This window comes from Citrus sinensis, chromosome 9 (assembly GCF_022201045.2).
Source record: "Citrus sinensis cultivar Valencia sweet orange chromosome 9, DVS_A1.0, whole genome shotgun sequence".
Taxonomy (NCBI): Eukaryota; Viridiplantae; Streptophyta; class Magnoliopsida; order Sapindales; family Rutaceae; genus Citrus; species Citrus sinensis.
In genome coordinates this window covers 794,433-821,499 of record NC_068564.1, presented here as the reverse complement: position 1 = coordinate 821,499, position 27,067 = coordinate 794,433, and the positions used below count along the sequence as shown (strand labels likewise).

Below are 27,067 nucleotides of genomic sequence, written 5' to 3'. Positions count from 1 at the left end.
TCCAACTTGCTTGAAAAACAAATCATCAAAATTAACCCAAAATTAATTCAATATTCATGAAATCAATGAGGTAGTCGATAGGAGCAGCAATTGAGCCGACAAATCAATCCGATGGATATCCCTCCGTTACCATGTGAGGGTAGAAAATTCAAACTGTGCTATACAAGATGTCCGGCAAATTTAAAATCCCATTCTTAACAAATTCCACAATGACAACATGCCATCAATTCTCACCACTGCAGATTTACAAACAAAATTAAGAACAAAACCTTTGCGATATATAAATTAAGAATCATCACTTGCATAACAGCAGGGTGTCACATAACTCTCATACCATTAGGGTTCCAAAAGAATCGAACCAATATTTTGTATATCCATTCCTCTCAATACAATATATCAAGGAACAAAAATAATCCACCACATCAGATCACAAAGAGACACATCCACAGAAAACATTATAGACACCTAAATAGCTAACAACACAACACTGAACAAGAAAAATATCATAATAATAATAATAATATATCAACCAACGTCGGCCAGAATTAGTTTAAACACATGACAGAACATCAAACCTTAAAAGCTGTGAATTGTAAAATTTAAAACCTAGATGACAGAGACAGGGTTACTAAACCCAATCAACAGTAATATTACTTTACTAAACACAATGAGGATATTGAAAAACTTTGAAACAAAAATAAGCATCAGCAAAAAATATTGCTGCGCAATCTCACCCTTGATGTCAAGATGAAATGTTTACAGCTCGTCCTCTACTCGGATAGCGGTGTCATTTGCTCCCTCTTCCTGATATCAGCAACAAGCTGCGCAATCTCACCCTTGATGTCAAGACGAAATGTTTACAGCTTGTCCTCAAACTCAGATAGTGGTGTCATTTGCTCCTTCAAGCCCTTCCTCTTCCTGATATCAGCAACAAGCTGTGCAGCCTGTGTACCAGGCTCCAGTGGATCGGATGACATCATGTCCCAGTGATCAAACACACATTGTGGGAAGGCCTGTCCTGACGTTGCAGCCCTCAAAGTGCCTGAGAATCCAAAGGACTCGATGACGGGAAGGTAAGCCTTGATGTTGTAAAGGGGGGTACCAGGTCTCTGCATTTCCTCGAACACGTGACCACGTTTCTGATTGAGAACACTGTAAATACCACCAAGGGCCTGCTCGGGAGCCTGTATTTCGACCATGTAGACAGGCTCAAGAAGCCTGGGCTTGGCTGTGAGCTGGGAAGCATATATGACCCTCCTAGCAGTAGGAATGACTTGACCACCACCTCTGTGAATGGCATCAGCGTGAAGAACAACATCACATACTTCAAAGCAGATACCTCTCATGTTCTCTTCAGCCAGCGCACCTTCTTTCGATGCCCACTGGAAACCAGCAACAACAGAATCCTTAATTTCATTCAAGTATTGAACTCCCTTACACATATCAACGACCATGTTAGGGCCAGTGGTCTCAGGACCAAAACACCAAATCTTCTTCGCAAGATCCTTGTCCCAGCCGAACTCCTCAGACAAGATCTTAGATCGAGCCTTGGGATCATCCCTTGGACCAATGCGGCCATCATCTATGGCCTCAGCAAGACCTTCTTCCAGAGGTCGGGCTTCCATGTAGAGACGATTATGCTTGTTGGGAGACTTACTCATCACAGTGCGGCAAGACTTCTCAAGGACAGTTTCACGGAAGGACACAACAGGATCAGATTTAATAATTTCAGCACCTCCCATGAAATCGTCCTGCAGATCCTTCAAACAGATCTCAAGGTGAAGTTCTCCCGCACCAGCAACAATGTGCTCGCCAGACTCCTCAATTGTACAGACAACCATAGGATCTGACTTGGCCAAACGCTTAAGACCTTCAACAAGCTTAGGGAGATCAGAAGCGACTTTGCACTGGACAGCCACACGAACAACAGGTGAGACAGAGAACTTCATAGCACGGATGGGATGGGCATCAACTTCCTTCTCATTAGTCAAGGTAGCATTTTTAGTGATGAATTGATCGAGACCAACCATAGCCACAGTGTTACCACAAGGCACATCCTCAACGGTTTCCTGCTTCTTTCCCATCCAAATAACAGTCCTTTGGACGCTCTTAACATACAAATCTTTCTTCTCACCAGGAACATAGTTTGGACCCATGATCCTGACCTTCAAACCTGTTGACACCTTACCAGAAAACACACGACCGAAAGCAAAGAACCTACCCTTATCAGATGCAGGAATCATCTTAGATACATAGAGCATAAGAGGACCATTAGGATCACAGTTCCGAATAGCATTAGCATATTGATCATCAAGAGGACCCTCATACAAGTTCTCAACACGATATTTTTGGGCCGTGGAAGGAGAGGGAAGGTGAAAGATCATCATTTCCAAAAGTGCACTACTTGCAGGAAGCCAGGTCTGCATGACACGCTTCATCAATGCCTTGCCCATCAAATCCTTCTCTTCTGACTTCATCGTGACACCAAGCTTTTGCAACATGGGCCACAGCTTATCTTTCTGATCATTCATGCAAGTGTTGATAATCTGCTTAATCGGTTCATAGCAAAACTGAACAAAACCACGCTTGCATGTCGCACTACCAGTGTTCTTGGTTGTCCACTTCTTTGTGGCCGGGTCAAAGAAATTCTCACCCCAGAGCCTCTCCATCATCTTAGACTCATCGACTCCAAATTTTGATGCATACATCTTAGCAAAGTTGGTCAAAGTAAAAGCCCAGCCATGCAAACCAGCTGAGAAAGCAACGGTTCCTTTCTCAGGGTATACTTGAACATCCCCCAGGAGTGGATCTTCATAGGTAGCCATAATGACATTAGCATTCTCAACCACTCTGGAGAAAGTCTGGTAAGCCTCCTCTCCATCAACCTGGAGCTCAAGAAAGCACCTATCCATCTTATTCACAGTCAAGACTGGCCTAATCCTCTCACCCAAGGCTTGTCTAAGCACAGTTTCCGTTTGCACACAGACACCCTCAATACAATCCACCACAACAAGGGCACCATCAGTTATACGAAGAGCAGCTGTCACCTCAGATGAGAAGTCAACGTGCCCAGGGGAATCAATAAGATTGATCAGGTACTCATTCCCATTACGTTCTCCCTTGTAGCTCTTCAGGGCATCATCAGTCATCTCATAGTAGAGAGAGATACCAGTAGACTTGATTGTAATACCACGCTCAGCTTCATCAGCACGAGTATCTGTCATACGCACATCACCAGCAACCTCTTGTGCAATGATACCCGCAGCAGCCACAAGAGAGTCTGTAAGAGTTGATTTCCCTGGAGATGAAAAATGCAAGTTAGCCATTGAACCAACAGAATGAAGAGCAAAAATAAATCAAAAAACTGTAGGGTGAGAAAAATTGAAGAGCAACATTACAAAATGCATACAATTTGGAGCTTTTTCATTTATAAAACTAGAAAATAGAAATTTTCACTCTTACTATCAAATGAAAATCAAAACACAAATAACACTATGAAGTATTAGAATGATCCCCCCAAAAAAGGGCATATGCTACAAACAGAAATTGTTATAACAACATAAAGAACATATTTCTACAAAATTAAGTCACCTAGATACCAAGTTAATTGACAAAAAAAAAAATCAAATTTCCACAAAAATCTGAAATGAAAAACCATTCAGTTCATACCATGATCGACATGAGCAATCACAGACATATTACGGATGTTATGTTTGAAGTCCATAATCCTACGGAGTCCCTCAGCTGTAAACTTCACCTGTAAACATCAACCATATTCTCCATTAAAACAGTCTAAAATAATATTCGGTAAACCTTCAAAGAACACAAAATCTGCAAAGCACTTACCATCTTGACTTGTTAAGAAAAACTGGCAAGCTGTACACCAAAACCATAAGAAAATTTGTCAAAACTTAAGAAGAATAAAAAAGGAAATATGTGACATATAAAATACCACTATGCTCATATTCAACAACAAGAAGCACAATACATCAACCCAAAAAAAAAATTATATAGTTCAAATTCTACAGCTTGATTCTAATCAGCAGATTAATTATCTGATTGTATGATTGAGATAATAACAAAGATTTCAATTAAAAAAAGTTAAAAAAACGAAAGATCAAGTTTCCTTTCTTCCTCAAAAATAATTTTATTTCTCCCATAATATACAATTCAAGAAACTCAAAATCAACATACAAGCTCACAAATTCACACAGATCGATCCGCATAATAAAACATCAACTAAAAATAAATAAGAACACTATATCTCTTCCATAAATTCATAAAAAAGTAAAAATAATTACAGTAAATTAAATTCAATTATAAAAATATCATAAACTAAAATCACCTAAAAACCATAAAAAATCTAATCGTCCGAGTCACAACTCATATTTGGCAATCAATCACGTGAAAGCGAGCAAATCAGAACAATTAGTAACAATCGATCAGGATGAACGAAACAGCACATAAAAAATGGTTCAAAATCAGATCTCCCCCCAAAAAAAAAAGGAATTAGGGTAAAAGCAATATAATGAACAGACAAATTTGAAGAGCTAACCTTTTGTTTGTTCGTTTAGCTTGCAAGGGGTATAACCAAAAGAAAACGAGAGGGCTCTGTTTAGTCTTGAGAGCTCTCGATAGACGAGGCACTGAAAGTGGGAATATTTATAGTTGTTAACAGATGCGCTTTATGCGGAGTGAAACCCTATCCCTAGGGTTTCTCATTGGGCCTTAGTGGGCATGGGCTTGACGCTTTTTGGGCCCTTACGATATATTTTGTTTTGGATCTTTTGCTCTAAAATATTGAAAGAGGTCTTGAAATTTGACCCCTCATTAGTTCCACTATGATAATTTTTATTAATATATAATTAATTTAAAATATATATTAAAAAATTTAAAAGAATTTGGGTTTAAAAAATTAGATTAAATAAACTATGTATTAATATATAAATTATCATGTGTACATATTTAAAAGATAGAAGAAATTAATTTACAATACTTAATAGAAGATGATGAAGAAATATTAATTTTTTTTAATAACTATGGACGGTAGATAAAATGTTGAAGAAAAAGAAAGAGATTATAGGAGGGTACAAAAATTAAGACTTACGTTAGGAGGGTACAAAAATTAGATTAAATCTATTGATAAAGTTAATGAGATATAACGGAAGATTAAAAAATTAAGACTTACGTTAAAAACACTTTCATATCACTAGAACACAAAAAGCAGGCGTGAGCAACTGTTGCACTCGCTGCGTCGTCAGACGACAAGAGTTTTGGGATATGGACAAATGTGTCGGTTCGGTAAGTTAGAAAAGCCGTCATATTTTTATCTTCTTTACCGTCCACTTGAGCTGTCAAAATTACAACACTGCCCTCATCTTTTTGACATTCACATTTCACAAATGGGTAATTTTTAAAAACCTCCCCTGAGGTTTGGGCTTGTTGCAAGTAGATGGCGAGAATTGATTTATTTGTAAAATACCCCCTACCGTCAGTTAAGTTTAACATTGACCGTTAGTTGACCGTGTAAAGATAATATTACCCTTAACAATAGTTTGTAAACGAAAATAACTAAAAAAAAATCAAAATTATTGGTGCAAAAAGCACAAACCCTATTTTTTGACAATTTTATCCTTGTCAATTCTAAAAATTTACAATATCATAGGTAAAGATTATGACTATTTCATTTTTAAATTTTTTATTTTATCTTTCTTGTAGGAATTTTAAGGAAATATCAATAATTTAAGGAGGATTTTTTAATTTTTTAATTTTAATTTTTTATAAGAACTTTAAGAAAATATCAATAATTTAAAAAGTGTAAAATAGCTAATAATTTTGGTTTTTTTATAGTTATTTTCGTTTATAAACTATTGTTAAGGGTAATATTGTCTTTGCACGGTCAACTAACGGTCAATGTTAAACTTAACTGACGGTAGGGGGTTTTTTACAAATAAATCAATTCTCGCCATCTACTTGCAACAAGCCCAAACCTCAGGGGAGGATTTTAAAAATTACCCTTTCACAAACACGCTAGTGGGTGGCCACTGCTCATGAACTTTGGTTCGTTGACTGAATTATGCCTCCGTCTCCTGCACTTTTTTCAACCTCATTTTTTTTTGTTTATTGATTATTACACTGATTAGTTTCCATAAAAAGAAAAATTTCTTCTAAATTATCTCAAATTCTGACAAGATCCCAAGCCACTTTCTTTTGAACCATTATTTTCGTTAAAACATTTAATAATTTAATTTTTTTTTAAAATAAGATAAAATTATTATAAGATTATAATAGAGAATATCTAAAATTTTTATTTAATATTACAAAGGTCCTACAGTGATTAACTAGGGACATATTTCACAACACGAAAATATATTTCTACAACTGTTTTATAACTCTATTTAAAATACTATCAACAGAGAGACAGAGATAATGTTTAATTCAAAAGAGATTAGTTTTCATTTTCCCATATATAAAAATAGAGGAGTTGCAGGTGAGATTAAAAAAAAAAGTTATGAGAGACTTAAAGAGCTGTTGTGCTAAGGATAGTTTAGTCATATAAATTTGTTTTCGTCTATCTAATATAATTTCCTTTCAAAATCTAGTGCGGCATTAAGTATTTCTCATCGCGATTTTTGCTAATTTTTTATGCGATTGTTTCCAACAATATTAAAAGATTATTATAACACCAACAAAGTGTTGGTTCCACTGGTAATGGAGCCCCCTTAAGTGACTTGATTGAGTTTGCTCCCCAATTCGAATCACAGAAAAATCGTTTTTGTTGGGAGAACCTGTGTCTCTCGGTTCGAGTGAAAACTTCTAGTCTAGGTTGTGGTACGGACTTAAAGGTATCTCCTATAATTGAGACCCTCCCCAAGATACCTTGTAGTAAAAAAAAAAAATCATTATAACGTGTCAGTCAACCTTACATAGTATTTTATTATACTCGTTGGGGACATATTTAATAGAAAAATATAAATTATTTCCTCGGATATTTGTTATGGACAATACGTTGGCACTTGGAACGCAGGCTTTTTATATTATATAAACTGAAGTGACTCCCCCAAGAAATAAACATGGCATAAGCCCCACAAACGCCATCTATACCGTCATACAAACTAACTAGATGCCTCGTTATATATCATACGGATTTTATTGGGTGAGTGGTCCGCACATTTACAATATGGTCCACTCTTACCCTACGTTATGTGAAATAGCTATCTACCGACATTAATTAATTACAGTACTAATCCTCTACCCAAAATTGACCGCACATGATTTGCTATTGCGGCGAGTGCAACATCAACAGCATCTTCAAACTCACCGTCGTCACTCGCATTCGGATGCTTGTACGTTACTCTCGGAATCAAGTCAATCACTTTGTTCCTCATCTTCTCCACTCGCTTCGTCGGTATCTTCATCAGCTCATCTTCGATCCTCTTCCTCCTCGCATTATTCCCCTCCTCGCCGTTAATATAAACGGAATATTCCTCCGCATCCTGAGGTAAGTACCACGCGTACTGGGTGTACGCCGTGTGCTGCGAGAAGAACACCGGAATGCAGCCCGCCAGCACCGAGTCGAACGTTGACCGCCGAGTGAATGAATCGCCCGGCGCTTGCAAACAGAACTGAGACTTGCTCATGACTCCAAGTATTTCACTCGGTGAATAACACTTATTGCTTGCTCCCGATCTGTTACTGCATGTCAGGAGTTTGCACCGAGTTGACTGACCGCATTGCTTTATCAACTCGTCTCGAATCGCTGCTTTTTCTAAGCCCTTCCTCGGAGCTCCTATAAAAGTGAAAAGGTTGGGCCGCTTGGAGAGTCTCATTTTCTGCTGCCAAGTCAGCATCTGGGATGACGTGGAAGGGTGGAAGTAAGAAGGATAAGGGATGCCGTGCTGGTTCGATCCCCTCCAGGGGTTTCTCTCGACGGTCAGCACCGACACGTTCTGGACACGCGGCAGGTTGAGGAGAGTGTTCGCTCCGAAGTCGGGCCCACTCGCTGTCCTCATGAAATCCCATGCGGTTCTCCCCAGCACAACAAAATGATCCTTACCTTTAGCCCGCTGCCACCACGGCTGTGATTTGAGGAACTCGCTGAATCTAACGGCTAAGTCATCGCGAGCCGTCAGATTAGTCTCCCGGAAATTACTGGAGGCGTAGAGGCCGCCGTAGAAGGGTACGTAGAAGAGGGTGGCACGTGACGGGTCCCACGTGCGAAGCGGGTGATTTTCTAAACGTGCATGGAAAATCATCTCGGCTATGAACTGGTGAGTGGCAAACCAGCAGCCGGGGCTAACGGCGCTGATGTGCTCAAGCGGCTGGCCGAGGCCGTGATTTGCTACGTGGGGACACATGTCGGTGTAGACATTTAAGTGGTGGCAGTTTTTGACGAGGCCGAGGTTGAATTCTGGAGGCAAGTCGTAAATGTAAACGGAGAAAGGTTGTCGGCGTACGTGATTGTTGATGTTATGGTTACCGATGAGATTATGGGTTCGGTGGTGACTAATGTGTTTAGGGTTAGTGGGTGGGAGCCAGTAGAAGAGGAAGAAAAACCATGCAGTTAAAAAGATGATGAAGAAGAAGGAGGATTTAAAGGAGGAGTTGTTGATGACGAAAATTGGGAGCTGCGATTGCTTTTTGGAAAGCATGATTCAAGAGCAGAAGAAAATGGCGATGAAACTGAAGAAAAAGGAGCACAAGAGGAAGAAGTTAATGCGGGAAGAAAGGGGGAAACTAAGGTTAGGTGGGCAAGTGGGGACTGGGGACGGCATAAAATAAGACAAAGACAGAAGGGGTGCATTCCGGCTTAGATGTCTCGCCGCACATGTGATTGAGATACGTGGCATCATGTAATAGAAGGACTACAGAGAATTTTTAAAAATGGTGACGACGATGAATCGGTTCAAGTTGAACTGAACACACCATCAAATATTATGTGAAAAATGAAAGGGAGTACTATTGACACTGTCATGCACGTAAATGTATATGCCAGCAAATTTCGGGGAATAAAAAAATGTGTATATGCCAGCCACAGCCAGCACATGCACGCTAGTCCTTTTTGGTAATTCTATTTTGTATAAACATAAATTGCCCCTAAACACCACAAACATATTAAAAAAATTGGACGGAATATTGACACTAACGTTCGTGCAAATGTCCATGCCAGCACATGCATGCAAGGACTGTGGGACAGATTATTTTATTATTTGTATGGTTATTGTCTGTACGTAATGGCGACATTTTATTTTTATTATTGGTGACTTTAAAACTTTCAAATTTTATCTGTAAAACTTTCAAATTTCATTGGTGACTTTAAAAAAGTTCGGTTCCTAATTTCTAACTTACGACACAATTAACATGTATCTCCCATTTTAGAGCTAAAAAGAGTCAACTTTACTAGATTTAAGGCTTTTGAAATTTTATATTATGTTAGAGAAGTTTAGTATTATGAATTTATTTTTTTATATATAATTTGAGCTATTTTATTGTTATATTGTGTGGCACTAAGTACTTCTCATTGCTATTTTTGTTAACTTTTTAAGTGATTCTTTTAACCCGAAAAAAAAAAAAAAAAGGAATCACACTAACGCGTCTGTCAACATTAAATAGCGTTACTACAATTTTAATTTCGTTTACCGGATAAGTGGCCAAGAGCAAATAATACAAAAAGAACATAACAGCACATTCAGCTATAGCAAATTCATCGACATTAGGATCAATATACACAACTGAAATATATAGTAGCCTAATCAGTTGAGCCATTATTCACCCACTGATGTACAGAAGGATGATTTTGAGCACCACCAGAAGAAATTCCTAAGCTCTTTTACAACAACCTCGCTCCACCATCGTAATTGGTTCTTTCGATTGACACAATGATGTCCTGTCCTCGCAAATTTCTGAATCTGAATTTAGAGGACTTTAGATCCAGAAAACAACTCACCACAGCACACAAAAACACAAGAATCCAATAAAGCCACTACGGACCATGGTCGTCTAAGTGGAAGAAAAGCACCACAGACCGGAGGTTGAGTGGAAGAAAAGTCACTGCAGACCTGAGGCTGCGTGGAAGATTTGCTTTTGCATGGAGAGAAAGATAAGAAATGATAAAAAAAGAAGGAAAAAAATAATCCAAAGAAACCTCCTCCATAGTGGAGAGAATAGGAGACGAGGTTGGTTGCGACGAGTTTCAGAGGAAGATGATACTACTTACAAGTTAGGGGTATATTTCAATAGAAAAATACAAATTATGTCCTCGGATATTTGTCTGGACTGTCGGTTGGATTTACCAATAAAGAATTCATGGTGCCTTTTTTTTTTTGTTGGAATCGTATGGGCAAAAAAATCAGAATGGAGTGAAATCAGATTCATGGAGTATAATCATAATTAGGAATTTAAATTAGAATAAGTTATTTATTTTAACCGTGGAAATCAAAATTGTAATGGTCTATATTCTTATTGATTTATTTATTTTATCTTGTAGTCGAAATGAAATGTTTCAAATTATTAAAATGTCCTTAGTCACAATTATATACTTGTTTACTAAGAAAATAAAGAGAAAATATTTTTACTATAAATTTTATTATTATTATTATTATTATTATTATTATTATTATTATTATCATTATTATAAAATAATAATATAATATATAATATAATATAATATGACAATTATTACTATTATTATAAATCTTTAGTAAAAATAATAATTGTTTTTGTTATTTTATTTACAAATATTATTAGGGGTAAAAAGAAGAACTTTTATTTTATTTAAGAGTAAAAATATTAGATCATTCCTATACTCATTCTCTATTTTCATTTCCATCTTTGCATATGAAATTCTCATTTCTCATTCTTAAATTTGTGAGCCCCACCTACAAAATTATTCCCATTCCGTGATATTTTTGGTAAATAAATACTTTCTCATTCCCTAATTCAAGAAATAAACAAACCATCAATATCATGGATAATAGGATGGATCTTGGAGCTAGCATCTATAAAAATTAAAGTGAAAGCTAGAAGAAATAAGTCAAATAACAATACATAAGCCCGCACACTGTATATATATATATATATTATGAATTATGATTTAATGCGCATTATATCTTATGGTATGCGACGGGATATGTCATGATCTCATTGGTGGGATGTATTGTGGACCCTATAACCCCACAAATGAGGTCATGAAACACGATTCCGTCACACAACATAAGATACTCGACAACACACATTAGATCAACCCTTTATATACTATGATACAAACTAGCTACCTTCTTATACATTGTGTGTGTATAAATAAATAACAATCAAGTACATATTAATCGCAGTACTACCTCTTTACTAGGGTGGGCAAAAAAGCATGAGTCGGTCTAGCCCAAGGCCTAGATAAGGGCTCAAGAAAAAAGCCCCACAACTTTTAAAAAAATAAATGTATAAATTAGAATAATATGATTAAAATAAAAAAATAAACTTATATTTTTAATTTATAAATCAATGATGATTCAAAAAAACTAAAATTATAATACTAAGCTCTCTCTTATACGTTAATTAATTAACAGTGCTTAAATTAGAGAATCTAGTATTAAAAAAAATGAATTTTTAAACTTTTATTTACTTTATTGATTATTTTACTTTGAAATATTCATTTTCTTAAATTTATATATGATTATAACAGATTATTGATTATTAATTCATTTCACATTTACAATAATTAAAAAAAATTTAAAAAATAAATAAAAGTACAAGCCCACAATAAACCCAACCCAAACCCAATCCTCATAATTATCTTAAAGTAGACTTGGACCTAGGCTTAAAAAAACCTGACCCAAGCCCGTTTGTTTCCATCCCTACTCTTTACTTAATACTGACTGCACATGATTTGCCAATGCGGCTACTGCAACATCAACAGCATCCTCAAACTCGCCATCGTCACTCGCATTCGGATGCTTGTACGTAACTCTCGGAATCAAGTCAATCACCTTTTTCCTCATCCTCTCCACTCGCTCCCTCGGTATCTTCATCAGCTCATCTTCAATCCTCCTCGTCGCATTCCCGTTCTCGCCGTTAATGTAAACGGAATATTCCTCCGCATCCTGAGGTAAATACCACATGTACTGCGTGTACGCTGTGTGCCGCGAAAAGAACACCGGAATGCAGCCAGCCAGCACCGAGTCAAACGTTGACCTCCGCGTGAATGAATCGCCCGGCGCTTGTAGACAGAACTGAGACTTGCTCATAACTCCAAGTATTTCACTTGGTGAGGAACACTTATTGCTTGCTCCTGATCCGTATCTGCATGTTAAGAGTTTGCACCGAATTGACTCACCGCATTGCTTTATCAACTCGTATCGAATAGCTGCTCTTTGTGAACCCTTCCTCGGAGCTCCTACAAAAGAGAAAAGGTGGGGCCGTTTGGAGAGTCTCATGCTATGCTGCCACGTCAGCACCTGGGATGAGGTGCACGGGTGGAAGTAAGAAGGGTAAGGGATGCCGTGTTGGTTCGTTCTCCAGGGGTTTCTCTCGATAGCCAGCACGGACAGGTTCTGCACACGTGGCAAGTTGAGGAGAGTGCTCGCTCCGTAGTCGGGCCCACTCTTTGTCCTCATGAAATCCCATGCAGTTCTTCCCAGCACAACGAAATGATCCTTCCCGTTATTCCGCTGCCACCACGGCTGCGATTCGAGGAACTCGCTGAATCTAACGGCCAACTCATCGCGAGCCGTCAGATTAGTCTCCCGGAACTTACTGGACGCGTGGAGGCCGCCGTAGAAGGGGACATAAAAGAGAGTGGCTCGGGAGGGATCCCACGTGCGAAGCGGGTGATTTTCTAAACGTGCATGGAAAATCATCGCGGCAGTGAACTGGTTAGTGGCAAACCAGCAAGCGGGGCTAACGGCATTAACGTGTTGAAGCGGCTGGCCGAGGCCGTGATTTGCCACGTGGGGACACATGTCCCTGTGCATATTTAAGTGGTGGCAGTTTTTGACGAGGCCGAGGTTGAATTCAGAAGGCATGTCGTAAATGTAAACCGAGAAAGGTTGTCGGTATACGTGACTGTTGATGATATGGTTGCTGATGAGATGATAGGCTCTGTGAAGATTAATGTGTATAGGGTTAGTGGGTGGGAGCCAGAAGAAGAGGAGAAGAAACCATGCAGTTAAAAAGATAATGATGAAGAAGAGGGAGGATTTGAAGGGGGAGTTGCTGGTGATGAAAATTGGCAGCTGTGTTTGCTTTTTGGAAAGCATGGTTCAAGAACAGAAGAAACTGAAGAAAAGGAAGCAACAAGAGGAAGAAAGTTAATGCAGCAAGCAAGAAGGGAAAAATTAAGATTTGGTGGGAAGGTGGGGACAGGTTAAATAAGAAAGACGCTAAGACAGACGCGAAAGTGTTGCCGGCTGGCTTAGGTGTTTTTATGGACATGTGGTTAAGATACGTGGCATGATGTAATAGAAAGACTAATGAGAATCACAATCGGCAATGACATGATCGGTTGAAGTTGAACCATCAAATGTTTTGTGAAAAATGAATGGAATCATGATGTTGTTGTCATGCTAGCGCATGCATGTTAGTCCTTTTTGGTATTTTTATTTTTATAAACATAAATTTCAACCCTAAACACCACGAAAATGTTTTTTTTTTTTAAAAAAATGAATGGAATACTGATATTGACACGCACGCAAATGTATGTGCTAGTACACACATGCAAGTTTCTTTCTTAACACAAATTTTATACGCTAAATAATGACGGATGGCACAAAGTGTAGCTCAATTTGTTTGACTATTGCAGTGCAAGTCAAGAGGTATCGCGGGTTTAACTAAAAAAAGATACTTTAATTATAAAACTTTACGACTTAAATTGCAAGATTAAAACCCATTTTACCATAAACCGAAAAGATGACAGCCTTTCCAATGAGCTTAAGACTGCGATTAGCAAACCCATGTTACCATAGACCAAAAAGATGACAGCCTTTCCAATGAGCTGGGGCCTGCAATTAGCTTAGCGTTTTATTTTTTTATTTTTTTTGGGGTTAATTGAAATTTCTGTTGTTTCTTTTGGCTAGAGCACAAGTGTACAGAAATCATATTTGTTTACAATAAGCTGCTCTGTCTTCTCAAGTAAGGTAAGAAGTTCGAAACTCAGCTTCATCTCTTATCAAACGTCAACTGTTGGTAAGGGGCCATTGTCACCGGCTTCTAGAAGGGCCAGCTCACCTCCTAAAACCATCACACCGGCAACTTTTAGCAAGAGAGATGTCAAGCGACAGACGTAGATTGCCCAGATGGGAAGCATAACTGAGCCATTGCCGCGGCACTGGCTTTTATGGCCTACCCTGCAAAAAATTTCAGGATTTTGTTAGATTAAACAAAATCAAGAAAACAAAGTTTTGAAGCAAATTTGCAAGCAGACATGCAGGCAAACATGCCATGAATCCATTAGTATGTGAGAACATAGAAGAACCAAGTCAAACAATTCAATATAAAGGATAAAGCTAGAATTCAAGTTGCATTTACAAAGGAATCAAATCAGTTTCCTGACATTTTTTTTAATCACTACCTCATCTCTGCCTACTAATTGTCTTTCAGCCGAATGAAAATTCAAACTAAGCAAATTCAAGAAGGAAAGGAAAAAATGATGTAATTCTTGTAGTTTGTACTCTGGTAAGAGCACAAGAAGACCACAATAATGGTTTACATTTTCAGTAAGCTACTTTGCCTTCTTAAGCATGTTAGCAGTTTGGAACTCAGCGTCATCCCTGATAAAACTCCACCAAATGTAGGTAAGAGGTATAGTCGTCGCATGCCAGATAGCATGGGCATCCAGGAAACCATAATATGGGGGGAAATCATAGATTTCTAGCAGCATTGCAAGGGCACCTCCGAACACCACCACCCACAACTTCCAGCGAGAAGGATGCCGAGTGATACCAGCCCAAGTTGCCCAGATGAGAAGCTGAGCCACTGCCATGACAACACAAACTTTCATGTTCCATCCTGTAAAATGTCAAGGATCTTGTCAGATATGCATTGCGAACATGATGTGACTAAATGTTGCAATCAAAATGGTTTTGGAAAAAAAAAAAGGAATAGAAAAGAAAAGCAAATGACTTTTATGGTGTCTCTATGTGATATAGGTAACTGCTAAAGCAATAGCACTACTTCATACAGCATATTTATACCATAGTAAACAAAACAGGCAAGGGTTGTGCTTGTACAAACTGACCATTATGTGGTTACGACAACCTTAGCTCTATGAGACCTGGGGTAATGACGTGATGTATCTACCAAGATATAGGCTAATGATTGGCTTAAGCATCAATCAGAAATGAAGATATAGACAGAGAGGTCTGATACCATAATCTAGTTTATAGAAATTGAGGTACAATATATGGGTTGTCACAAAAGCGAGCAGTGGAGCAGCAACCATGACTCTAGCAGCCTCATCTCTCACGTTGAAACTTCTTAGTATCGCCAGAATGAGCGAGAACCCAAGTAATGCCACAGCAGATGAGTAGTCAAACTTCTCTGTCAAGTCCACATCTCTGCATTCCAATTAGGCATCACTATAATAGTTAGGAAATATACTAGAAGATGAACTTCCTCCAAATACATATAGGAAAACAAAGAATAAAAGGAAAATGAAATTTCTGTACAGATTTTGGGCAGCAGCATAGGCCCTAGTATAGTGGTGAGAGTTTTGGGTTCCCAAGTACTAGGTGGGGGTTTGAGTCATGAAGGAATTGAATATATTAAAAATTCCCAAGCTTACATACTCACAAGGTGTTCACCTGCCGAATACCTTATTTTAATATGACCAACTCTGATTTTCCACATAACATGATATCGTCTACTTCAACACAGTCTATATTTTTCTTACTGGGTTTTAACCTCAAAGGTCTCATACTTGTAACTTGTTGGGTAGATCTACAGATGGTTCTTCAGTGACCATCACTAACCAAATAGTGTGGAGCTTTGACACCACATTTTAACTCACCTCACATCAATTATCTTTGACTTTTCTGCATCAGGAGTTGTAGATCTTGAGTATAAACCCCTCAGAACCATATGTCAATGGTTTAACAGCCGCCCAACATCGTGAGGTAGATTCAACTATAACATCAATTTTAATGATCTATTATTCCAAGATATTCTTTAAGCTTTATCTTCTCATTAAATAAGTTAAAGGACAAAAACAGCACATTAAATAAACCCAAGTACCAATGACAACAAAGAACTCCTACTCTTGGCAATTTTAATGTGGTTATCTAGTCTGCACCAACCCAAATACCACGTGACAGTTTTACACTCTCAGCTGGAACTGGGTGAGATACCAGACAGGTAGGTTAAGGACCAAAAAAAATTGAACACCCTATTAATTTATCTGTTGTGCAATAAGCCAACCAAAGCAATCTTGCCCAGCACGATTGAGTGGTAAAACTGGCCTCTGTACTAAGCCTTCAAACTTTCTACAAATACAGATGGGCACATGAAGCTGACATACAGCAGTCAATAGAATCTGTCACGCAAAACTGCAACGTAGTAAAAAGCTTACCTACTGTGGAAAACTGCACTCCAGAACCAGGAATTCATTGACAAGAACCCATAGATATGCCACAAAGGGGAAAATTCATAGTATGCCTTCTTCGTTTGTTTTAGAGGCAACTTGTAGTACAGAAGGATGAAAAATGACAGCCAACCATGGAAATGCATTGCAAGGTTGAGAACGGAGAAAGCCACAGAAGCAGGCTCCTGAGTAAACAAGTAACAAGCCGAGATACTTCAACCATACTGAATTTGTAAGAAAGCTCCAAAAGTAAGTTTTCAATGAAGTAAAAAGCTGGTAAATAGCAAACCTGTATTCCGTATACACGAATGAAGGGCCATTTACCATGATATTTAACAGGTCCATGACCAAGTGCATCTCTCTTTATCTCTCTGTCAACCATACAATTGTAACGGCAATCACTTAGACAATCCCATTTCTTCCACTGCAAGTAAAGAGGTTCTTGCATGTACCATGGACCATTGATGGAGGCACCATCAGAAGAAAATTTGCAGTGTGGGAAACACTTCTGCCCAACACATCCAGTTTCTTCACATTGTTTAACGCACGCCCTGAAATTCAAACATGTCACAATTAAAGTTCTGAAATTCTGCCACAATATGAAATTATCCTCGTACCAGAATCTCAAAGATCGAATTATAAGAGAATCCGGCAACTGTTATCCATATCAAGAAAGAGCATAAAACAACAGAATCCATAAGAAATGCACATACTAGAGTCACTTGAAAAAAATTACTTGTAAAGACACCATTACAACGTTCTGATATTAGACATAAGAACAAGCATATACATTTAATTAAGCACAGAAACGAACCAGAATTGATGAAACCAAGAGTTAACGTAGAAGTATTTGCCCAACCATGGCTTGCTTTCAGAGAAACTGCACTGGGGCATAGCCCTCAGAACAAGTATGCAAAAACAAGAAGTGTACATTACCATGTGTTAAGCATCTCCATCACCAACCACAGTAATTTAATTACAAGACAAAGCACCTAGATATGTATTCGTTCTCACTCTGTCTCTCTAAAAGAAGACTGCACCAAAAACTCAAAACTACAAAGCCTTCTCAGAATACCTGTATAATAAACAGGATTCAAAGTGTAGCAATTATATCTACAAAGCATCTACATTCACTACAGCTTCCACTGAATTAGAGGCAAAGCAAATCTAGAATGTCATGAATACATAAAGTTTTCACTTTTCCACTGATTCATCTCTTTTATTGATCCCTATAGTCCATTTTTTTAGACTTAATTCATCTACACAAGGCAATAAGGGAACTATACAAAGAGAAAAGTGAAGCACAAAAATTCTAGAAATTGAAAATGAGCGAACTCAGAGTCACAAGCACAAAAACGTCAAATGAAATTTCAGTACACGAGTCACAGTAATTCATTTCCTAATTAAAGCTACAACACTATAAAACATTACATGAATAAAATTACAAGAAAATCAACAACTTTACCTGTAAAGAGGATCAGCATCGCCAGCACTGGCATCCAAAACGCCAAGAAGACATGAAAGCACCACAAACAAAGCAACCCAATTTCGAGTCGCCATCTGATTAGCAAGATAACACAAAAGCTTGAAACTTTGAACGAAAAAGATTGAACTTTGGACTTGATAATTAACAAGTAAAATAACTAAAGTTTACCCACTTCGTATAATGAACAGGGCAATGCTAGATATAGTTCAGCTATGCGTTCAATAAAGTAATATGAGAGATTGTTGGATCTTGAGTGAGTAAAATTGCGGTTAAGAGAAGATTAAAATTGAATGATTGATTAATTCAATGTGATTAAAGATGATAAAGAACAGATGATATTACATGCATTAACTTTCAGCTTTTGGCCAATCAAATCTCCCAGCTACAAGCTCAAGCAATGGCGGAGAGAGAATTTTTTTTTTTTTAATATTTCAATTTTTTCTTTTGTACCTTTTTAGATAGTCATCGTTGATATATTTAAAAGAGTGCACATCTCGTAATCTTTTCAATTTTTGATGCTTGGTACATGGAATGACTAATATACCCTCGAAAATGTTTATAATGCCGTTCGTAACCCAAAACGTGGAAGATATGTCTCTCAAAATGTAAACTTCAGTTCAATCCTCAGCAACTGTCAACATGTTAAGAGATGAAATGTGGCCAATAACACGACACATTCACTCAACAGAAAACAAATAATCGTTCATTTGAGTTTATTGAAGAGTTTCAAATTTTGCTTTTAACTTTGTTACCTATTGATACCAGCTCTGCATTGTTCACGGCAAAGAAATGTCAATCCCACCAACTGAGTGTTATTTTATGGGTGCTTAACTAACTAACTTTTATGCTAAATACATAACATGAAAAAACTAAATAACATGAAAAAAAAAAAAAAACCTAAACTTTACCGTTCAATAGGGTGCACTTTGGTTGTACTGTCAAATCATGTTCCAAAAAACTCTAATCAAATCAACATAAAATCTAAATTCACTTTAAATTTCTATTTTTAATACAAGTTAAATGACTTATTTGATATAGCCAAATTCTAAATAAGATCTGATTAATTCTACTCGGAATGAGATGATGTAACTTTTAATCCACGTTCAATTTATAAAAATGAAATGACTAACTAATGTGAAGTATATTTAAATAGATAGATGGTTAATAAACATTAGTTAAGGAGCAAAACGGTTATAGAAAATATTGCAAATGCCCGATATCCAAAACAAGAGATATTCTAGGATATTACAACCAATTGATGTGTGCATGAGATGATGTAACTTTCAATCCACGATCAATTTATAAAAATGAAATGACTAACTAATGTGAAGTAATATTTAAATAGATGGATGGTTAATAAACATTAGTTAGCAGCAAAACATTTATAAAAAATATTGCAAATGTCCGGTATCCAAAACAAGAGAAATTCTAGAATACTTCTAATATATTACAACCAGTTGATGTATGCATGGTATGTGTAATTGAATTTAATATAATCATCACTTACATTATAATTATTCAAAATAAATACATACATATTATAACATAATTTGCTTGTTGTATGGATGGCGTGGTATCTCTGATGTATTCTACATTTTCTCCCTAAAACAATCTCAATAATAAAAGCATTTCAACTTAGTTTTATTTTATTTTTTTTCAAAAGAACTTACATATATGCCGTGTACATGTTAGCTTCCGAATTCGAAGTATAAAGTTCATCCTAACAAACATCATAATATTACAATCCTACGATAAACTTTAGCGCAAAAATTACATAATCACACGAGTTTATATACGGGATACCTAATAGAGGCGGACATCCACTCCCCCCCTTCAAACTCGAATGGAGCTAGTGACCAACAATAGGATAATGACCACAAAAATATAAATAGGAACCTAAAACAACGCATTAATCTGAGTCTATAAAATAATTTCTGTCGTTGTTATTGCAACTAGTCCCGTCCGGGTTTAAAAAGAAAAGTTTGGACATTCAAGTGCAAACTCTACAACCGACCTAAGTTCATCCCAATTCTCTTGAGTGAACAATTCATGAAAATCATTTCCATTTGCATGTGGGTGGCTTGAAGATGATGCCATGGATTCATAAGGATTACTGGGTATGTTGCCGCTCAACTGCTCTACACTACTAAACTGGCTTATCTCATTGATCTGATGGACGGCGGTGGGCTTCAGATTATCGGTATGACGATGAATCCCGGGATTTTCAAAACTGATGTAAGCTTCTTCCTGATTGTTAGATTCTGTACTGTATGTAATTGTAGCGCTTGGTAACTCCGTTACTGATGACTGACGTCTAGCCGATGATTGCTCCTTCCAATTTGTGTACTTTCTGGATGACACATTTCGCTTGAAAACTCTGCAGATGGTCCATACTTCCTGAAATCGCGTAAAGAAATGAACGTCTGAAATAGAGGTAATTAACACAAACTAGACTATGTAGTAAGGTCTTCACAAACATTTCATGATTATTCAACTTTTGAACACTCGATGGAGTTAACCCTGTTACAAAATTAAAACTTTCAACTTACCGCTTCCGGCAAGGTTGTTTTAGCATTGGTGACATTAGTGTTGCCGCTACGATCGTCAGAAGGAAGGCGAAACTCGTTCATCATCCAATCCGTTTTGGTTCCTTTTCCGGCGGTTCCACGGTAGTATACAAGCGTTTTCTTGAGTCCAATGCAGTCTTGGCCTTCTCCTCCGTCAGAATATACAGGCTTGTCGATGCCAGTTGCCTTCCAAAATCCAGACCCCGTCACTCTATTCGGTCTTACGCTGTTTCTGTATTTTCTCCCTCTTTTGCAAAAGAAGTATCCTTCGTTGTCAGGTGTAGAACTGATTTCTGCATTATGAGATAAAGAGAGCAAAATTAGATGATTACAAGAAATATCCTGGACAGTCTGATTGGAGTGCATGCACACACACACACATATATATATGCTCCGACACAAAATGAGTATATATAAATTTAAGATGGGGTTTCCCCAAGTAAATGAAAATTTCTTTATAAGTGTTAAACCTAATTAAGTTCTAGTAAGTGAAGGATATATATATAAATTTAAGATGGGGCTCCACCATGTAATTTCGGTTGATAATCTAATTATGCTGGTAAATGAGAGAGCATGAATCTTATAGTTCGTCGGACTTTCTTTGCAAGTGTGGCAAGAAAAATGAAAATCTGGAAGTTGGAATCACAAGAAAATGAAAAGAAGAAAGAAAAGAAGCTTTACTTAAACTTCAAATTGATGATCCACTGATCAGAACTTAATCATTGTAATTAAAGTTCATGTGAAAAACCGAAAGTTGCACTCAAGAACTTAAGCAAGCTTCTCCCCACTCCTTTTAAGGAATAAGACAAATAAGCTCTAAGTTAATATCAAATCAATTCTGAAAAACCCATTAATAGCTTCATTTGAAATGAGATTGATTGGAATTTAGAACACATTGGGGAAAAAGAAGAGTTGAACAAACACTTTTAAGCCTTTAAAAGCTCTTTTAAATTTGATCCCAAAAAGAAAAAAAAAAGACAAATTGAGTACGTAGTTCATACTTGGAAGATCCCAAGGATCATGCTTGTAAATATCAATCTGTTTGATCAATTCGATGCTGAGCGGTTTCTTGTCAACTTTTCTTCGAAGATAAAACCCAACAAGTTCTTCATCTGTTGGATGGAACCGAAACCCCGGAAGCTGACGATCATCAGCTTCATGATCATCCCTGTAACAATGATGATCAATCTTGATATTTTGGCCGTTCATCGTTATTATTGTCTCACTTAATTGTAACCCTTTTTTTTTTTGGTTCTGCAGTATATAAGACCATTAGCTTGCTTGAGCATGAAAGAAACATTAATTGCTTTTTATTAAGTCTTAGGAGAGTTGGTTGCTTTTGTCCAAGTCTAAGTCGTTCGTCTTGACTATGTAGCCATTAAAGGAAAAGACCATGTATGTATGAATTAAAAAGAGCCAAAAGGAATATTAGAAAAAGTCTTTACACATCATTTTATATATAATAAGTAATATTGATGAATTTTTAAATGGTCAAAAATATTTTCTATCGAAGCTACTTAATCTTTTATTTATTTTTACTATTTATTAAGCTAGGTGTTAAGGAAGCAATTAATTAACTTATTATAGTAGTACTTCAGTTTGTTTTTCTGTGTCCCTTGGATATATATACCCAAATTAAAAACTGTTTTTCAAGCTCCGCTCTCGTATGGAGTCACCACTTTGCCCAGCACTTTACCCCTTACAGGCCAACCCGGTGCGACCGGAGATTAGTCTAGGTTGTGGTACGGGCTTAAAGGTGCCTCCCACAGTTGAGGCCCACTCAGGACCACCTCGTGGTTCAGATAAAAAAAAAAAAACTAAACTTTACTGTTCAATAGGGTGCACTTTGGTTGTACTGTCAAATCCTGTTCCAAAAAACTCCAATCAAATCAACAAAAAATCTAAAGTCACTTTAAATTTCTATTTTTAATACAAGTTAAATGACTGAGCTGATATAGCCAAATTCTAAATAAGATCTGATTAATTCTACTCGGAATGAGATGATGTAACTTTGAAACCACGTTCAATTTATAAAAATGAAATGACTAACTAATGTGAAGTATAATTAAATAGATGGATGGTTAATAAACGTTAGTTAGGAGCAAAACAATTATAGAAAATATTGCAAATGCCCATTGCCCAATATCCAAAACAAGAGAAATTTTAGAATACTTCTGGTGTATTACAACTAATTGATGTGTGCATGATATGTGTAATAGAATTTAATATAACCATCACTTACATTATGATTTTTCAAAATAAATGCATACATATTATAGCATTATGTACTTGTTTTATGACTGGCGTTAGGGGTGGGCAAATTCGGATTCGGGTCAATCCGATCGGATTTCGGATTGTTCGGATTGGTAAAAACGTTATCCGAATACAATCCAAACTCAAAACCGATCTGAATCCGATCCGAATTTGGATTAATTCGGATTCAATTCGATAATACCATATTGAAATTGGATTCAAATTTTCTCAAATAAATCAAATGAATTCAGGTCACTTTCAAGTTGAAATACAAAATTAAAATCACAGAAATAAGAAAAATGCAGCATGCTAGCAAATGGGGAAAAGAAATGCAAAAAATGAAAGTCAAAATCTCAGCATCTCACAAGCTTTGGATCCGACTCCATTGGAAACCCATGCAATAAATAAAAAAATGCAGTGGCTGGGTTTGGACTTCAACTTTTGCTTGCGGCTTCAGCTGGTACCACAGTGAAATTGAAACATCATCTTGAGCCCGAACTAAAACCTCATCTTGAATCTAACCAAACGAAGCCAATGCCACTCTTACTTTCACCTTCTTTTCTGCTCTTTCCTTTTTTCAGGACAAAATCAAAACCCCACTGCTTCACATTCAATATACAAGCGTCATCATCAAGTTCTCCCGAGCAACTCGCTCTCAACAGCAAACTAGAATAAAAGACAAAGTCATTGTGAAATTGAAATCTCATCTTGAACTCGAACCCAGCCACAGTGAAATTGAAACCCGTGCAGCTCATCCACGACTTAAGACTTGACAGCTAGCTGGCTTTTTCTCAAAGCGATTGACTGGGTTTGTGCGACTGCAAGTGCTTCTCTTATTCTTTGGCTAGGTTCGTGTGGCTGCAGCCTGCAACTGCTTCTTCGACTCTTTGGCTGGGTTCGTGCGGCTGCAGCCTGCAAGTGCTTCTTCAATTCTTTCTACTCTGATTTGGGATTTTAAGGATTTAGGGCTGCCTTTCAATTTTTATTTTTTTATTTTAAATTTAGTTATCTATATTTATTAATTGCAAATGAAATTCGATCGGATTGATCCTGATCCGAATCAAATCCGATCAGTTTGTAAAGTTTTCACCCGATCGGATTTGGAGGTCAATCTGAATCCGATCCGATGCTCACCCCTAACTAGCGTGGCACCTCTGATGTATTCTAAAATTTCTCCCAAAACAATCTCAATAATAAAAGCATTTCAACTTAGTTTTATTTTTATTTTATTTTTCCCAAAACATACATATATGCCGTGCACATGTTAGCTTCCAACTTCGAAGTATAAAGTTCATCCTAACAAATTGTTGAAAAAATAACATATCATGCTATTTTGAGGGCACATTTTGAGTGGGTCGCACTTAAAGAAAGTGAGAATTCTTGTGAGGTTCGGATTATATTCCGTTAATATTTTAAAAATAATATAATTTTATTTTCTCAAAATGGTACTTGGGTGAATGAGAAATTGTCTCTCAAAATTCACCCTTGAAGTTGGAAATTTGAAAGGAAATGAGACTTATCCCACATGGGAAAAAGAAGCCTAGGGATTAGTGTTTATATATAAACACTTAACTATGCATGAATAAGAATTATAAGGATAGAGGCTCTCTCTACACGCGCATGCGCAGGGGGGGTGCGAATCCAAGACCGATTTGGTTGAACTTGTGTGCGCCCGCGCATCATGCGTACACGAATGTCAGTCCAAAATCACTCAAGCTTGCATGACACGTTTTTAATTTCCTTTTAAATTTTTTGTGTAACAGTTTCATACTTCTTTGAATTCAAACGAGTTGTAACAGTTTTATAATTATTTCTTGCTGTTATGCAATTCAATTTTTTAATTGAATTGTTTAAATTCAATGACTGTTACAGCAATTTAATAACATATATTGAATTCGGAAATTCAATACAAAGCAACTGTTACATCCTCACATGACTAAAAACAGGCACATCCTCTTCTGTTTTTTGGACACTCGAAAAACCAGCACAAAGCCCACTTGTTTTTCCTTTCCTCCTTCTTCGTCGTCTGTTTTCTCTGATCGAGTTCGCTGTTGTGGTTCGCCGGAATTTCCACCCTGTGCTTAGCCGAAAATTCGTGCCCGTTGTATCCTGGGAAACAGTTACCAGCAGACCTAAAGCACTCTAATAGGTAGTAAATCTATTTTAAGGATACTGCCATGTGCAGGCCTCGGGTTCCATTTTATTTTTCTGTTTCCTTTCTTTTCTGTTTTGCTCTCTGTTTTCATTTGTCATTTCCAGTAGTTGGTTTTCGTTGTTTAGCTACTGTGTAAATTGTTATCTCACTGTGTTTGTTTTTCTTACAATCTTAAAATAGATTTTAAACAATCATTGAGATGGCAACTGAAACCGTTGATGATGTTCCGTATGTCCCAGTTTCATCTTCTGTTGCTGCACCAACTGTTGTGAAGGAACCAGCTTCTGTGGCAATTTCTGTCAATCATGCGGAAAGGGCAAAAAAATTCAATGGCCAAAATTTCAAACGCTGGCAGCAAAAGATATTCTTTTACTTAACTACGTTGAACCTTGCGAGGTTCTTGACCGAGGATGCTCCTAAACCCAAAGAGGGTGAAACAGATATTCAAGTTGCAAGTGCAATTGATGCATGGCACCATTCAGATTTTATATGTAAAAATTATATAATGAATGGCCTTAGTGATTCCTTGTATAACGTATACATAGGAAAGAAAACAGCCAAAGAGCTATGGGAATCCTTAGATCGAAAATATAAAACCTAGGATGCGGGTACCAAAAAGTTTATTGTTGGTCGCTTCTTAGATTATAAAGTAATGGATTCTAAAATTGTAATAAGTCAAGTACAAGAGCTTCAAATTATGTTATTTGAAATCCTTGCAGAAGGGATGCATCTAAGTGAAACTTTTCAAGTTGCCACAATTATTGAAAAATTGCCTCCTACTTGGAAAGATTTCAAGAGTTATTTGAAGCATAAACGAAAGGAGATGAATATTGAAGGGCTTGTTGTTAAGCTCAGAATTGAGGAAGATAACAAAAATGTAGAAAGAAGAGGGCTATTTCTATGGCAAAGGCAAATTTTGTTGAACATGGACCTAAAAAAAAAAAATTGGGTCCGAAAGGAGGAATTTCTAAGAAGCAAACAAAAATTCAAGGAAAATATTTTAATTGTGATAAGATGGGTCACAAGGCTTCGGATTGCATGTTGCCTAAAAAGAAGCGAGAGGCGAATGTGGTGGAAAACATCACTCAACATGTTTCAGACATAAACCTCTCTGCAGTGATTTCAGAAGTGAATCTGGTTGGCTTTAATCCGAGAGAATGGTGGATTGATACGGGAGCAACTAGACATGTTTGCTCGGACAAAGGGTTGTTCACTTCATTTGAAGCAGTTATCAATGGAGAAAAGCTATTCATAGGGAATTCAGCTACGACTGAGATTAAGGTCAAGGGAAAGTGATTTTGAAGATGACGTCTGGGAAAGAACTGACTCTGAACGATGTGCTTTATGTGCCAGAAATTCGGAAGAACTTGGTGTCTGGATCACTGCTGAACAAACATGGTTTATGAATGGTGTTTGAGTCAGATAGGATAGTTTTGTCAAAAAATCGGATGTATGTGGGAAAGGGTTATGTTAATGATGGGCTATTTAAGCTCAATGTAATGACTCTGAAACCAACAATTAATAATAAAGCTAGTTCTTCTGCTTATTTGCTTGAGCCTTCTAATCTTTGGCATGGTAGATTAAGACATGTTAATTTTAATTCTTTGAGTAAATTAATTAACATGAAGCATATTCCCAATTTCCAAATTAATTTGAACATAAGTGTGAAACTTGTGTTGAAGCAAAACTAACTAGGTCATCTTTCCAAATAATTAAAAGAAACACCGAACCACTTGATTTAATACATGGTGATATTTGTGATTTTAAATCCATTCAAACAAGAGGTGGTAATAAATATTTTATTACCGTTATAGATGATTGCACAAAATATTGCTATGTATATTTATTGAAAAGCAAAGATGAAGCTTTGGAAAAGTTTATTCTCTACAAAAATGAAGTTGAGAATCAACTTAATAGAAAAATCAAAGAATTAAGGAGTGACCGTGGTGGTGAGTATGTTGTTCCGTTTATGTCACTATGTGACCAGAATGGAATCATACATCAAGTCACGACTCTATATTCACCTCAATCTAATAGGA

At 37.0% G+C, this 27,067-nt stretch overlaps 5 protein-coding genes across 9 annotated transcripts; all 5 read right to left on the bottom strand.

Annotated features, from left to right (window-relative positions):
• Positions 1-488: 488 nt before the first annotated feature.
• On the bottom strand, positions 489-4,692 carry LOC102616841 (elongation factor 2). The gene is made up of 4 exons (XM_006490432.3): positions 4,556-4,692; positions 3,847-3,876; positions 3,670-3,757; positions 489-3,298 (listed from the first exon to the last, which is right to left on the bottom strand). The coding sequence occupies exons 2-4, from the start codon at positions 3,847-3,849 to the stop codon at positions 858-860; spliced, it is 2,532 nt and encodes an 843-aa protein (XP_006490495.1). The 5' UTR covers positions 3,850-3,876; positions 4,556-4,692; the 3' UTR covers positions 489-857.
• Positions 4,693-7,009: 2,317 nt separating this feature from the next.
• On the bottom strand, positions 7,010-9,027 carry LOC102616543 (probable xyloglucan galactosyltransferase GT17). The gene has a single exon (XM_006490431.4). The coding sequence runs from the start codon at positions 8,649-8,651 to the stop codon at positions 7,236-7,238; it is 1,416 nt and encodes a 471-aa protein (XP_006490494.1). The 5' UTR covers positions 8,652-9,027; the 3' UTR covers positions 7,010-7,235.
• Positions 9,028-11,641: 2,614 nt separating this feature from the next.
• On the bottom strand, positions 11,642-13,512 carry LOC102616253 (probable xyloglucan galactosyltransferase GT17). The gene has a single exon (XM_006490430.4). The coding sequence runs from the start codon at positions 13,248-13,250 to the stop codon at positions 11,850-11,852; it is 1,401 nt and encodes a 466-aa protein (XP_006490493.1). The 5' UTR covers positions 13,251-13,512; the 3' UTR covers positions 11,642-11,849.
• A 453-nt stretch (positions 13,513-13,965) lies between these two features.
• Positions 13,966-18,553, bottom strand: LOC102615370 (uncharacterized). Of its 5 annotated transcripts, none has more exons than XM_052434228.1 (8): positions 18,396-18,452; positions 18,033-18,127; positions 17,382-17,642; positions 16,857-17,118; positions 16,556-16,752; positions 15,358-15,545; positions 14,715-14,997; positions 13,966-14,331 (listed from the first exon to the last, which is right to left on the bottom strand). In XM_052434228.1, exons 3-8 carry the CDS (start codon positions 17,504-17,506, stop codon positions 14,325-14,327), a joined length of 1,062 nt encoding a protein of 353 aa, XP_052290188.1. In that variant the 5' UTR covers positions 17,507-17,642; positions 18,033-18,127; positions 18,396-18,452; the 3' UTR covers positions 13,966-14,324. The 5 variants fall into 5 exon arrangements, with proteins under 5 accessions (XP_052290188.1, XP_006490484.1, XP_006490492.1 ...); XM_006490421.4 differs by having other exon boundaries at positions 13,966-14,336; positions 14,699-14,997; positions 18,396-18,448; XM_006490429.4 differs by lacking the exon at positions 17,382-17,642 and having other exon boundaries at positions 13,966-14,336; positions 14,699-14,997; positions 18,396-18,553.
• A 1,161-nt stretch (positions 18,554-19,714) lies between these two features.
• On the bottom strand, positions 19,715-21,868 carry LOC102607053 (transcription factor JUNGBRUNNEN 1-like). Its single transcript, XM_052433172.1, has 3 exons — positions 21,622-21,868; positions 20,603-20,913; positions 19,715-20,450 (listed from the first exon to the last, which is right to left on the bottom strand). Exons 1-3 carry the CDS (start codon positions 21,827-21,829, stop codon positions 20,022-20,024), a joined length of 948 nt encoding a protein of 315 aa, XP_052289132.1. The 5' UTR covers positions 21,830-21,868; the 3' UTR covers positions 19,715-20,021.
• Positions 21,869-27,067: the final 5,199 nt, after the last annotated feature.

Coding starts and splice junctions, on each gene's coding strand:
- LOC102616841 (XM_006490432.3), bottom strand. Junction 3,299..3,669: donor GATTGCTCATGTCGATCATG/GTATGAACTGAA, acceptor TTTCATCTCCAG/GGAAATCAACTCTTACAGAC.
- LOC102616543 (XM_006490431.4), bottom strand. CDS start 8,651: ATGCTTTCCAAAAAGCAATCGCAGCTCCCAATTTTCGTCATCAACAAC.
- LOC102616253 (XM_006490430.4), bottom strand. CDS start 13,250: ATGCTTTCCAAAAAGCAAACACAGCTGCCAATTTTCATCACCAGCAAC.
- LOC102615370 (XM_052434228.1), bottom strand. CDS start 17,506: ATGGTAATGTACACTTCTTGTTTTTGCATACTTGTTCTGAGGGCTATG. Junction 16,753..16,856: donor TTCGTGTATACGGAATACAG/GTTTGCTATTTA, acceptor TTGTTTACTCAG/GAGCCTGCTTCTGTGGCTTT. Junction 14,998..15,357: donor TTTCTATAAACTAGATTATG/GTATCAGACCTC, acceptor GACATTTTACAG/GATGGAACATGAAAGTTTGT.
- LOC102607053 (XM_052433172.1), bottom strand. CDS start 21,829: ATGAACGGCCAAAATATCAAGATTGATCATCATTGTTACAGGGATGAT. Junction 20,914..21,621: donor TGATCCTTGGGATCTTCCAA/GTATGAACTACG, acceptor CTCATAATGCAG/AAATCAGTTCTACACCTGAC. Junction 20,451..20,602: donor AAACAACCTTGCCGGAAGCG/GTAAGTTGAAAG, acceptor ACGCGATTTCAG/GAAGTATGGACCATCTGCAG.